We start from the raw sequence: 12,931 nt of genomic DNA on the forward strand, positions 1-12,931 counted from the left end.
TAATAGATGACTAAAACACTATAATTTTGTTTCTTGTGTTTTACACTAGTTTATTGTCTTTCTTCCAGGGGTGTGGGCTGCATCTTCTATGAAATGATCACAGGCAGACCTCTCTTCCCTGGATCAACTGTGGAGGATGAGCTTCATCTCATATTCCGCATCCTTGGTGAGACACCAATGGAATTTGGATGAGCATTTGCTTTTATGTGTGCGTGTACACTGTGTGCATGTGTATATTAAATTATGCTCTTTGTCTTCTCCAGGTACTCCCACAGAAGAGACTTGGCCTGGTATCACCACCAGTGAAGAGTTTAAGACATACAATTTTCCCCGCTACCACGCAGAACCCCTTGTGAACCACGCACCCAGGTATAAAGATCTAGTGGAGGCCTGCATGTGCAGATTTTCTGGAGGAAAATGTAATGACCATTTGGAAACAGTGGGAACACCAGATTCCTGCACAGCTTTTGATCTCACTGGCACTCCTCTCGGTTCTTTGGCTCTTTCCATCCGCTCTTAATTTTTTTCTCTGCTTTCTGTCACACAGGATAGACAATGAAGGTCATGACTTGCTCTCAAAACTCTTACAGGTAAAGAACATAATTAATTACAATTATCTGCTGTTTACAGATCATGTACACCATAATGATTTTGTCTCTATGTGTCCCTAGTTTGAAGCAAAGAAGCGGATATTGGCTGAGGATGCTCTCAAACACCCTTATTTCAAATGTCTTGGAGAACAGGTTCAGACTCTGGCTGACAGTAAGTACATGCATTTGACTTGAATATCCACATTAATTGCACAAACACTGTCCCACCTAACCTTTGTTGCTTGTTTTTCTTTTCTTTTTCTTTTTTAGCTGCATCCATCTTCTCTGTAAAAGGGATTCAACTCCAGAAAGATCCAGGAAAGAGATCCTCAGTCTACCCAGAGTCATGTAAGTGCTCAAGATTAAAAAAAAGAAAAGAAAAGAAGGAAGGGATGAAATGAGAGAAATCAGGAATCCTCGATAAAAGTATGATACAGGATAGGACTTGCTCCCTGTCTTCCTCCTCTTCTCACTCTTTTTCCTCTCTAAGTGTTTGCTTTTTGTCGTTTCTCATGCCACTGTGTGGTCTATTACCAGGTTCAGCCTTCACCACACACAGATCCCCCAGTTCCAGTATTAACATTGCACAATGCCATTCACTCAGAAGCAATATCAAATTCACGAATAGTGGAAGCAAATAGCACAATCTTAGCTTGAAATGATAGTTTTATCTGTGACTGACGTTAAAGACTTCACATCACTGTGATCTGGTTGCCATGCTAGCGTTACCATTTAAGTCAACTTCAAGTACAGCAGTACAGAAACGCTAATATGGCCTTAGATCCATTTTAGAGTATGTTTAGCTTTACTGAAATCCCATCACATATAAACAAACTAGTCCACCAAACCTTGTATACATGGCTGCTGAAATGCAGCTGGGGAGAGTTGCCTTTGTCTGAGTCTCTATACATTTACTCTGCATACCTGAAGTGCCTTCGACATTTGCTTCGATTTATTTCACAGTTTCTGTCCTTATCACAGTCTCAGTCTGTGTGCGTGTATCTTTGTTTTTCTGCTTTTGTTGCCTCGCTGTCATGTTCTGATAAACTGTCCCTTCTCTTTGGTGCCCATGCTCTCTTCTTCTGCACTGCTCATCTTTTCCTTAATCCTTTCTCTAATCTCCCTTGTGTACCCTACTCCAACTCTTCCGTAACACCTCAATATTCCCAACCTTCCCCCCCTTCTCCCTAACCCAAAAAAGCGATGGCCAATAAACTAGGCTCCGCACCCTCGCAGTACTTCCAGAGAGAGGCAGCCAATCCCAGGGCTCAGAGTCACAATCTCTCCTCTACTTCCACTGGCTGAGTGGCCCCTACTGTTCTGGTAAATACAGTCTCTTTCATGTGTCTGCCTTCTTTTCAGCAATCTCGCTCTCTCTCTTTTTTTTTTCTGTTTGGCTGCCACCGGGCCTTTTTTTTCTTCTCTGTCAGCACCGTTCCTTTGCTGCAAACACCACTTTATATAAGACCGTTCCTAAATTGCATTTAATTATATCTATCTTCCCTCCCTGCACCCTGTCAACTAAAACAACATATTATTTATTAGCTGTTTCTTCATGTCTATGTTTTGTTTGTTCCTCTTCACATTCAAGCCCTGTTCCCACAAGCATTCTTCAGATTTCACTTCACTAATCCTCTTTTTTTCTCAGAGCAAGCCACTCCTAATATTCATTTGAGGGAATCAAAGGGGCAACAGTTTGTTCATAAGAGCAAAGAATGTGATCTGAGAACAGGGAGTCATTTGATTTTTTTGTTTTGTTTTGTTTTTTTTCCAGTCCTGTTTAGATTTCTGCAGCGAGAGATGTAGCGTCTGTAAGTGAGGGTTTTGTGTTGTGGGTTTGTTTGACTTTTGTGTGCAAAAGTCTTTTTAAATTAGCATGGATTTGAGTGTTTTACTGTGCTGTGTGTTATACTTTTGGTAAGTATGATTTAGCTTAAGCAGCATTACGCAAACTGTTTCTTTTTTAATTTATTATATTTCTTCAAATTTCCAGTAGAGAAGTGTCATTAGCAGCAATTATGTCCCCTATGTACACAAAGCAAGGTCAATAAAGATGGGTTTTGTCACGTTCACTGTGAGCCAGGCATTTCCAGCACACATACACCCTCACTGAACCTTTTCAGGCTAACAGGTTGCACATCAAGCCCCTAGAAAACTTGTCAGTCGAGTGGTCAATGCAGAGAAAATGACTGGATGATTTGTAGGTTTGCAATCTAGTAAAATATTAATGTTTATCAACTAGTGATTGAAAGGTGTAACACAGATACTGTTCACTGTTTTGTGATGTTTTCTAGACTGATTGACTAGTTGGTTAAGTTTAAGTTGTGTGATTAATCATACTGAAACAAATTGCTGCAGCATTCATGAGAGTGTGTCCAGTGTTTCTGGACCCAATTGAATTTATTGTGCGTCGCTGGCATGGAGTGAAATTTACAGTGTTTGAGTGTCCAAATCACATCCAAATGTTTGTTTGTTTATTTGTTTTTCACATCTTTCTCTCTCTCTCTCCCCTGTCTTCTTCTGTCTCTCTCTCAGCCCAAGGGAAGAGCAGGAGGCAGAGTGTGCTGTTTTAGTGCCGGCGGGGGCGATGAGATGAGGAGGACAGTGACACGTGGAGCTTGTCTGTCAGACATACATCCACTGACCCTGCCGCCTACACACTGAAGGAGTGACACACACGCACCCTGCCACATAAATACATACTGACAGGAAACAAAAAAGACACACACAGACACACACACACTGCAAAATGACAACAAACCCACACAAAACTATGGCTGAAGATTTCATTCTTAAAAATAAAGACTCAGCTCAAACCCAAACATAAAAAAAGAGAAAAAAAATGTGTGTGATGCTGGAAGAAAAGTCGGAGAGTATATGATTCTCCTTGCTGCTGCTACTACTGCTGCCCAGTACGGGGCAGTGTTCAGGATGTGAGCTGACTTGGTTTTAAAACAGACCTTGCTGTATGAGGACGAAGGAGTCTCGAACGGACTTGAATGAAAAGAAAAGAAAGAGAAAGGTGGAACCCCGACTTTCTCTTTCATGGTTTTTTCTTTCAGACTATTGCTGTATATAAAGAGACTGAGCTGTAGAACTAGAAGCTTTTTCATGCCACACCTCAGCCTGAATCCAAACTCTAAATATTGCACCTCAACTCTAAACCCTCGCCTGATCTCTCAGCCCTTTATTACATAACCCTTAAATGCAATCAGTCTCTGCTTTTCTGTCATTGTCCGTCTTTCTCTTTTCTCTTAAAAACACACTCACATGCTGACGGCTCACTTGAAAGTGTGTAGATCTTTGGAGTTTACAGAGGTAGATTTTTGCACCTTATTGTTCATTAGAGGTCCGGGTGGCTGTCATTATGATACCTCATCAGTCACTGAAGCAGAGTAGGACATTAAGTACACACCAGTGATATTGAAATGAAGAAGACCCAAACAGATAAACCAAAAAACAACAAAAAAAAAGTTAAGCAATTCACCACCCATGGACAGATATATTGCACAAATCATTACTGCAGTTAAAAACACTCAGCAATCCACATACCAGTAGTAGACATAAATTATATTTGTCACGTTCTTATATGCTGTAAAGAACACTACGCTACAAGATGCTCCTGTTTCTGTACACGAGGAAGTTATCGTTGAAGGACAGAGAGGTAAAAGTGTACAAATCCTAACCTGCTTATTATTAGACACCTCCCTCCTCTTTTGCCTTGACTCAGAAGTTGTCCGGATTTGTTGTCTGATGTGCAGGTATTAATGTTGAGCTCTTCTACAAGCTGTGATCAAAAAGTCCTGAGGACATGTCCATAAAAATCCAAAACTGGCCAATCTCGCGTTGGACCGCTTTCAGCGCAGTGCAGAGGTGCACAGGAAGCTGTCTCACTGGAAGTCCAGTTCTGTTAGCCCCATACCTGTGCCTCCATGATTCATGCCGGATCTCCTTAAAGCGACGACCCTTCATCCATGGCGATTGTGCTGGTTAGCCAAGACGTGATGGTACACTGGTATGCACTGCAGTTCAGATGGATTCCCCATCAGGCTCCTCAGGACATTACAGTAGAACATTACAACAGGAAACTCCCAGTCTCACTCCTTCTCTGACACGCTGCCTTCAGAACACTCCTTGGTAAAAGCTGAAGACCCGGGTCTCATCATCAGGGTTGATCCTTCGCACAAAATCCGTGTCAGTTTGAAACAGAAGTTTATATTTTCTATTAGAAGTTTTTAGTCCATGGTGCAATCTCAGAGTGCACACTGTGTGGTCAGAACGAGACTTCAGTGGAGCGATCAAAAAATAAGAGCTGTGATGGAAGCTGATTGGTAAATTTTATTCTGGTAAGACATTTGATTTTTATGCACAGGTTCTCAGAACATTTTGATCACACCTCGTATTTGCACCCAATTTTACCTCTTTAGATCATGAGTGGATCATCCAACATCCCCACTTTTTCCATCCCAACTCTATGTATTTTTTTTTTTAAATTTGTATATATGATCATATGTTTTACTTGTCAGAAGCAAAGATAATTCCAGGATGCTGTTCTCAGTCTTTACAGTAGGTGACTGGCTGGGGACGTGTTGCACATTCCTTGAGCTCAGGACTTATTCCTTGTGTTGTTTTGTGGATGCTGTGAGGTACAGATGGTCTTGTATGTTTCATCCCTGATAGAAGTGGCCTGAAACCCTTTGCAAAGCTGGCTTAAATTGTATGCAAGGTACAATTTATCAGCACCAACCTGTCGATTTCTGTCACTCGTTCTCTGTTTATTTGACCCAGATGTTGATGTTAAGAGACTAACTTACCCATGTCTATTCTTGTCATCTCTCTAAGCATGTTTCTGTATTGAACACCAGTGGTTTTAATTGGTATATGAAATAGCTGCTGCTGAAGAAGGAATACCTCCTTTAAATTTTGCATGAGACATTATGACCTTATTGCGTGATCTCTACACCAAACACCACCTTACCATCTGGAGACCGTACCGTACACGAAGACAGAAGTGTGATGTGCAGGCAGCACTGGGACTAGATAGTTTGAATGACAAGTCTGACTTATCCAATACGTGTATAATACAGCAGAAACTGTCATGTAGCCCGTCTAACTGGGCTGAATATTTAACAGGACTTGAAGCGCTCAGACACACTGTTGTTTCATGCTGTTATTATTACAGGCTGCCATAAAACAACAACAAAAAAAGAAAAATAGGACCAAAGTAAGTCCTCCAAGCACCAGGTGTTCAAGCACACAACTGTTTCACACACCAAAATCTGCTGACATGTTAACATGTACTGTATCTGTGAGATGGCCTGTGATTTTAGTTTGGATTTTCCTGTACCTCGGGCACTGACAGGGTCATTTCTGCATCTTTCTTAAATTTTTTTAAAACTGATTCAGAAAATGATCACATGTCAGTAACTGTCAGAAGGACTACTTATTTTCCCAGAGTGTGACAGTATGTAGCATGTACATAGATGGTCCCCCACTCTGTATATACAAAAGTGTACAGGTTTGATACAGCTATTAACATTCTGGCTTTTTTTTTTTTGGCTTTTCTTCAGTCATAGCAATATTTCTGTAATCAATAAAAAGCCATGGTACTAGGATGGGTATGATTGCATTTGTGTTTATTTAGGAAGGCGTGAGAGACTGTGAATGATCAAACTGTGACATAACTTATCACAGGTTTAGTTGTTTTCTGTTTTACATGCTGGATCCAAAAGGCTGAAATGAAGTATCATGTTGCAAAATGAGTACAAGACACTGATTATTTTTGATTGATTTTATTTTATGTTTTTCAATCAATGAAAGCCATAAAGGTTATATAGAAGGACAGACTTTAAGAAGCAAAGAGGATGTGTACACCTAATAAAAAATTAAAAATCATGTAATTACTTTTTTCTTGTCTTAAATTCTTTGAATATACGTTACTATCAAGTGTTCATTACGATTACTATCACAGGGTTTTAGCAGTTTGCTGCAAAACCTAAATTTCTAGTTTAGCTTTTGCCTACATTTCTTCATTGTGAAAATTAAGGTCCATTTTGTTAGGTACACCTATTTAACTGCTAGTTATCTAATCTATCTAATCAGCCAATCACATAGTGGCGGCTCAATGCAATTATTCATGTAGACATGATCAAGACGACCTGTTGAAGTTCAAACTCAGCATGAGAATGGGGAAGAAACATGATTTAAGTGACTGATTGCAGCATGAAGCGCCAGATGGACTAGTCAGAGTAATTCACAAGCTGCTGATATTTGTGCACATAACCATCTCTAGGGTCGACAGAGAGCGAGCAGCAGTTCTCTGGGAGAAAATACCTTGTTGATGCCAGATGTAGGAGGAGAATGGACAAGTCGCTTCAAACTGGCAACAGTAACCTAAATGATTGTTCTGTCAGCTAAGAACAAGCAACGGGTGCTACAGTTTGCACATGTTCACCAAAATTGGACAAAAGAAGACTGGAAAAACTTTGTCTGGTTTGATGAGTCTCGATTTCTGCTGCAGCATTCAGGTGTCAGGGTCAGAAACAACATGTAAACCTTGATTCATCCTGCCTTGAATCAACAGCTGATGTGTATAGTGGCAGTGTAACGGCGTGGGGGATATTTTCTTGGCACATTTGGGGTCTGAGTGTATTCATCTTCTGATGACTGCTCACACCATGTCGCAAAGCTCAGATCATATTAAACTGGTTTCTTGAACATGACAAGTTGACTGGACTCAGATGGTTTCAATCTAACAGAGAAACTTTGAGATGAGGTCTAATGGGAGATTCGCATTATGGATGTACAGCTGTCAAATCTGCAGTAACTGTGTGATATTAGTACGTCAATATGGACCAAAATCTCTGAGAAATGTTTCCTCTATGTTGAATCTATGATACAAAAAAATCAAACCAGATCTGAAAGCAAAAGAGGCGTACCTAAAAAGTGTGCCAGTGTTTCAGCCAGGTGAGATAATTTAGTTCCTGACTGACAGACTGAAATAAACAGAGGCTATTTTGCTCACATATGTGAGGTTTTATCTTTTTATCTTTTAAATAATGTCTGTAAACAAACTGTGAGTTGTGCAATCTCTATTCTAATCTCTATTCTTGATTAATGTAACTGTATTTTTATTCTTTATAAGAGATAAAAAGCAATGAGACCATCTACAATATCAATGACAGAGGACAAGAAAGATGTTGTGTTGTTGTCTGAATACATTAAAGGTTATGACAACAGGAAAGAAGCCTGCCTGAACAGGGAAATCTTTTTTTTAATTTTTTTTTTTTATTACTGCTGCTTTTATTACTGTTATTTTTTATGCCTTAATACATAAGATTTGTGCAACCTTCTTCCTCATTGCATCATTTTTACTCTCTGATATTTTGTTTACATTTGTGAAAACCATCTTGCACTACATTGCAGAGGTTGTCTTGACTTTGTTCTGATAATCAGAACAGTGAGACTATAATTATTTCTACACATTTCTATTCCAAAGATTTTTTAGGCACAATTTTCTTGGGGGTCTTGGTGAGAGACGCAGCAGTGGTCTCGTTCTCAGATGTTTGCGGCTCGGAGGACCAGGGGTTCCATCCACACAGAACCGCAGCAACAGTGTAGCCTCGAAACTGGAAACACACACACAAACACACGATCATGGTTGGTCACGAACACACAGCATGAGCCTAAATTCCTCTTTTTCTTTGTTTGTATGTGAATTGAAGTGTACTTTAAGCCAGCTTACCTGTCTGTTCATGAAAATGTATATGATGGGGTTGTAGACAGTGCTGCTTTTTGCAAAGTACACAGGAATGGTAGCGATGACAGGGTCGACATATAGACTGGAGTCTATCATGACAGCAAGTGCAAGTGCGGCATATGGCAGCCAGGTGACGAGGAAGGCCAGCACCATCACTACTACCATGCGCGCCACCTGCACCTCTACACGACTTGTGCTTCCTGTTTCAGATACCTGCAGCTTGGTCACCTAGGAAAAACATTCAAGCGCAAAGGACTCCATTATGTTTTCAATACAATCAACAAAAATATAAGGTATGCGCAGCCTCTTTGTTGCTCACCTGGCGGAGAGTCCATAAAAGCCGCGAGTAAGACACCATGACGACAGAAAAGGGCAAGGCAAAGCAAAGGAAGAAGAATATTATCATGTAGGACATGTCCCCAACATCACGGCTATGCCATTTAGGAGCACAGGAGGTTTTGACACCCTCCAACTCAAAAGTTCCCCACCCGAACAGAGGTGGAGTGCTCCACACAAATGACCACACCCAGGACAGTACCACTCCAGCAACTGCATGCCTAAGGACAACAGAGATGGTGTCTGACATGCTTGGTACACCAGGAACATTCCCAAGTGAGATCTTGATGGTTACTACTGTACCTGGTCTGGAAGAGGACCGCACCCATAGGATAACACACCACTACGTAGCGTTCAACAGAAATGACTGCTACTGTGCACAGACTTGCTATACCTGCAAGAAAAGACAGAGTAATTTATGACTTTTGCTTTCTAAGTGTTGCATTTGTGCGCACTATTGAGACACCTGTACTATACCTGAGTGCTACATTTCAAGGAAGAAATGCTAATCTTAATTCAATGACAATAACTATAATTTAAAATTTTAGTTTCCACATTAGATTTTACATAAATACATGAAATACAGTTCATAATGTAACTAAAAACAAAACTCTCCCTTCAAAATATCTTAAATTATTGATTTTAAGTAACTTTTTTTAAGCTCAAAAAGTTCAAAAGCAGTCATGAGAAAATGAAAGTTTCCACAGACTGTGTGCATTTGAAATACTAAGCAAGGTCTGGACTTTGACCAGGTCACTACAGCACCTTGACTCGTTTCTTTTTTAGCCATTCTGTTGTAGATTTGCTGCTGTGCTTGGGATCATTTATCTTTGTCATGACCACATTGTGGCCAAGCTTTAGCTGTCAGACTGATGGCCTGAATACTTTGGTATACAGCTGCAAAACAAACACAAATCATCACCTCTTCACCACTGTGCTTAACAGCTGGTATGAAGTGTTTGTGCCGATATGCTGTATTTGGTTTTAACCACTGTGCAATATATATGCAGACATCTCAAATATAGTCTTATCTGTCCAAAGAACACAGTTCCAGAAGTCTTTTTTTTAATTGTTTATTCAGATGCAGTTTCGCAAATCTTACATAAAATAATAAAATTCCCTTCAGGTGGTTTTACTTGAGGTACTTTTACTTGTACTAGAATACATTATGGTATTTCTTCTTTTATTTATGTGAGGGAAAAAAAAAAAGTAAACTCACCGAAAAAGGAAACAGCAAAGGCTTCTAACACACAGCCCACACGTCCCAGGTTGAAGTATCCCATGGCACTGGTTACTGTGGTGGGCAGGCCTCCAAACACAGCACAGCCCAGGTCACAAACAGCTAGGTTAACCAGGGCATAGCTGAGTGGCTGCCTCAGCTGTCTGTGCTTCACCGTCACCACAATCACCACGACATTGAGGATGATCCCTGCCACAGAGAACACACCCATGATAACGGCCAGAATTGTGTAACCAGTCCGGGACAAGAGCTCCGTGTTGGCTGAGCTGTTAGATGATGAAGAGTTTCTGTGGAAGACAGCACTCTCCATTTTGCTCTGTGAAGATCAGGAGAAGAATCTGGTCACAGTGTGAAAAACCTCAGTGATGCCTGGTAAAAAGCAACAAACAAAAAAGTGTCAGATCCAACACATCTAACTCTAAAATGGCCACATTGTCAGCAAGGCAAAGAAAGAGCAGGTTCAGGTATGTGTTTAGTATTTTTTTTAATCATTTGATAAATAATGTAGCAATAAGAACAACTACAAAACTGTTCAACAGATACTGCGTGCTTGATATTCTGAGAGGGAAGCGAGGCCCTCTAAATAAGCCCAGTAAGAGGAGAGGAAGCCGTAGATGACTTGCAATTCTCAGAAAACAAAATCCGCCGAGCCGGATTGTGGAGAGAATAATTCTGTCTGATAGCCTCTAAGACTGCACTTTCCATGATTGCTCAATTTACAGCTGCTCGTGAGTAATGATGCAAAACGTTCATACAGGATCGACCGATATGTCTACAGAATTCCCGCTGGTTTGTCACACATTTTGTAGCCAATAATGGAATAAACTGGTAATTTATGGATACCTGTCCTTGCCTTTTTATGTACTCTCGTTAAAAACTAATGAGATGTTAGCCTGATTGAGTTACTTAATGACACAAAGAGTGGGTTAATTGGTGGCTTATTTGAGAATGAGCTCAGTGTCAGTGTCTCTGTTTATAATCATCCTTAATACCTACACAACTCTGAATAAATGAATGAATGAATGAATGAATCCATAAAGCTAAAAAAGAAAAGGTGCAATAACAGAAAAAAAATGACATTGTGATTTGTTGAATGAAATTCACCTTGAAGATCTACATACATTTTCTGCCCAACAGATCTATGGATCCATTTAAAAAAAAAGCACTTTACTAATCACTAATACATTGGTCCCCAAAACTATATGTGATTACATTTGCAATTTCTTGGCATGCTGAAAAACCTCAAGGAATAATTCATCCTTTTTAAGAGTTAAGACACTTCTTTTGTCCAGTTAAGACACGCTGCTTATTGGGGCCTGGAGCCTGGGGCTCGCTCGGGCCACTTTGGGGATGGGGTGCCCTCGGCCTCACGGCCCGGGGCTCGGCCACTCAGGCACAGCTGGCTGCCGGCGGAGCTCACGGGCACGTCACTGCAACCCCCCCTGGCTTCTGCTCCGCGGCTGCTGAGTGACCCCTCATCTGGGACTCTCCTCAGCTCTTTCTGGGATAGTGGCGCGGCTGCCCCTCTGTTGGTCTTCCTTGGTCTCTTGTGTTCTGGGGGCCTCTGGATGTCTGGAGTCTTGATCTCCTCCATACCTGCTTCATGCCCTGGAGGTCGGGGCAGTGGCCCCCCACACCCTCTAGCAGATCATTACATGAAGGAACCTTTTAAAAACAAGCGCGTTCATGCTCACAGGTGTACACACGGGTGATCACACACACAAATTACACCCTTTTTGGCTCCTACCTCAAAGCACACTGTGCGCTGTCGATCTCACGTGCTGCACAATAATGTTTAATATTTAGTATTTACTGTCATATTCTCATATATCATTGTGATCTTGTTTATTACTCTCGTTTTCTTCTGCTTGCTTTCTTTTTTCTTTCTCAACAGGTGATCCAGGTGATCGATATATGTATTTTTTGTCTGCTTATTCTGTTGGTTTTTGTTTTTTGCCCTTTTTCCCCGTCCCTCTTCTCAGGTTTTTTTCTTTCCCTCTTTCTTTCTCCACATTCTCTCCTCCAGTCAAGTCTGTCCCGTATTCAGCAAGTGAAAATAAAATAAACAATAAAAAGTTGAATCAAATGGACCATTACGGCAAGGCTGGGATGGTCCATTTGGTAAAGTAAATCCGTTGGGCATCTTTCTTCGCCTTTAGACAATAATTCTGATGGCAAAAGAACCAAACGGGACAGGTTAAAAAAAAAAAAAAAAAAAAAAAAAAAAAAAAAAAAAGAGTTAAGACACTAACTAACATTGGCTGTAACCTCATCAAAAGACAGTTTCCTGCACTGATCTGTTAAAGGCCATCAATAAGAACTTGTGGGTTATTGACTTTTTGCCATAAATGAATACTGCTGTACTGTTAATGCAAAGAGATCTCAACATGTAATTCTCCAACCAGTGCCAATTCATTATTTCCATTGTCTGAGACCGAACTCTATCCTCCAAGAAGATAATGCTCGGCCTCACAGAATGAGGTTTATCAGAGACTATCTTCAGAATTCAAGAGTGGGCATGATAGAATAGTGTGCCTGCAGTCCTGACATCAACCCCATTGAACACTTCTGGTGTCAGCTTGGGTGTGCTGTTCATGCCAGAGTCACCAACACTGACACATTGGCTGACTTGCAACAAATGCTGCTTAAAGAATGGGACACCATCCCACAGCAGTGCGTGACCAAGCTGGTGACCAGTATGAGGAGGAGGTATGGTTCTCAGATGGTTCTTCCACATGCTACCAAATGAATAAACCATTAAATTGCTAATATGCCTCTTCAGACTTCAAAAATACAATCCCATAAACTGCACCAAACAAGATTCAATAGCAGAATACTTTCTTTGGCATTGGGAGAGAGGATTTTGCAAGTTTTTCATGGGCACAGCCCACATAGTCAACTCTGCTGCTCAGCCCACAAATGCATTTTCCTTAAAAATTTAGCACCACTAAATAAACAGGGTTTCCAACCATATAAGATTGATTGCCAAAAAGTGTGTAATCGACC

At 40.8% G+C, this 12,931-nt stretch overlaps 2 protein-coding genes across 7 annotated transcripts in view; one reads left to right on the forward strand and one right to left on the reverse strand.

The window, feature by feature from the left end:
• The window catches only part of LOC134619581 (cyclin-dependent kinase 16-like), a 42,383-nt gene extending 35,905 nt beyond the window's left edge, over positions 1–6,478 (forward strand). For 4 of the 6 annotated variants that reach the window (XM_063465489.1, XM_063465494.1, XM_063465491.1 and 1 more), the window contains 7 exons: positions 69–166; positions 264–369; positions 548–590; positions 672–762; positions 861–938; positions 1,792–1,913; positions 3,126–6,478. In XM_063465489.1, the coding sequence (XP_063321559.1) occupies positions 69–166; positions 264–369; positions 548–590; positions 672–762; positions 861–938; positions 1,792–1,895 (520 nt within the window). In that variant the 3' untranslated portion in view covers positions 1,896–1,913; positions 3,126–6,478. The remainder of the gene's footprint in view (positions 1–68; positions 167–263; positions 370–547; positions 591–671; positions 763–860; positions 939–1,791; positions 1,914–3,125) is intronic. The other 2 variants (XM_063465492.1, XM_063465495.1) reach the window with 1 other exon arrangement.
• A 1,599-nt stretch (positions 6,479–8,077) lies between these two features.
• Positions 8,078–10,235, reverse strand: parapinopsina (parapinopsin a). The gene is made up of 5 exons (XM_063464456.1): positions 9,905–10,235; positions 8,989–9,079; positions 8,669–8,906; positions 8,335–8,577; positions 8,078–8,218 (listed from the first exon to the last, which is right to left on the reverse strand). Exons 1-5 carry the CDS (start codon positions 10,233–10,235, stop codon positions 8,078–8,080), a joined length of 1,044 nt encoding a protein of 347 aa, XP_063320526.1.
• Positions 10,236–12,931: the final 2,696 nt, after the last annotated feature.

Source organism: Pelmatolapia mariae, linkage group LG20 (assembly GCF_036321145.2).
Source record: "Pelmatolapia mariae isolate MD_Pm_ZW linkage group LG20, Pm_UMD_F_2, whole genome shotgun sequence".
In the NCBI taxonomy this organism is placed as follows: Eukaryota; Metazoa; Chordata; class Actinopteri; order Cichliformes; family Cichlidae; genus Pelmatolapia; species Pelmatolapia mariae.

What these genes read in the sequence shown, in the direction of transcription:
- parapinopsina (XM_063464456.1), bottom strand. Translation starts at nt 10,235, where the DNA reads ATGGAGAGTGCTGTCTTCCACAGAAACTCTTCATCATCTAACAGCTCA. An exon ending in GCGGTCCTCTTCCAGACCAG is followed by an intron (nt 8,907 to 8,988) that starts GTACAGTAGTAA and finishes TGTTGTCCTTAG; the next exon opens with GCATGCAGTTGCTGGAGTGG. An exon ending in ACATTTTCATGAACAGACAG is followed by an intron (nt 8,219 to 8,334) that starts GTAAGCTGGCTT and finishes GTGTGTTTCCAG; the next exon opens with TTTCGAGGCTACACTGTTGC.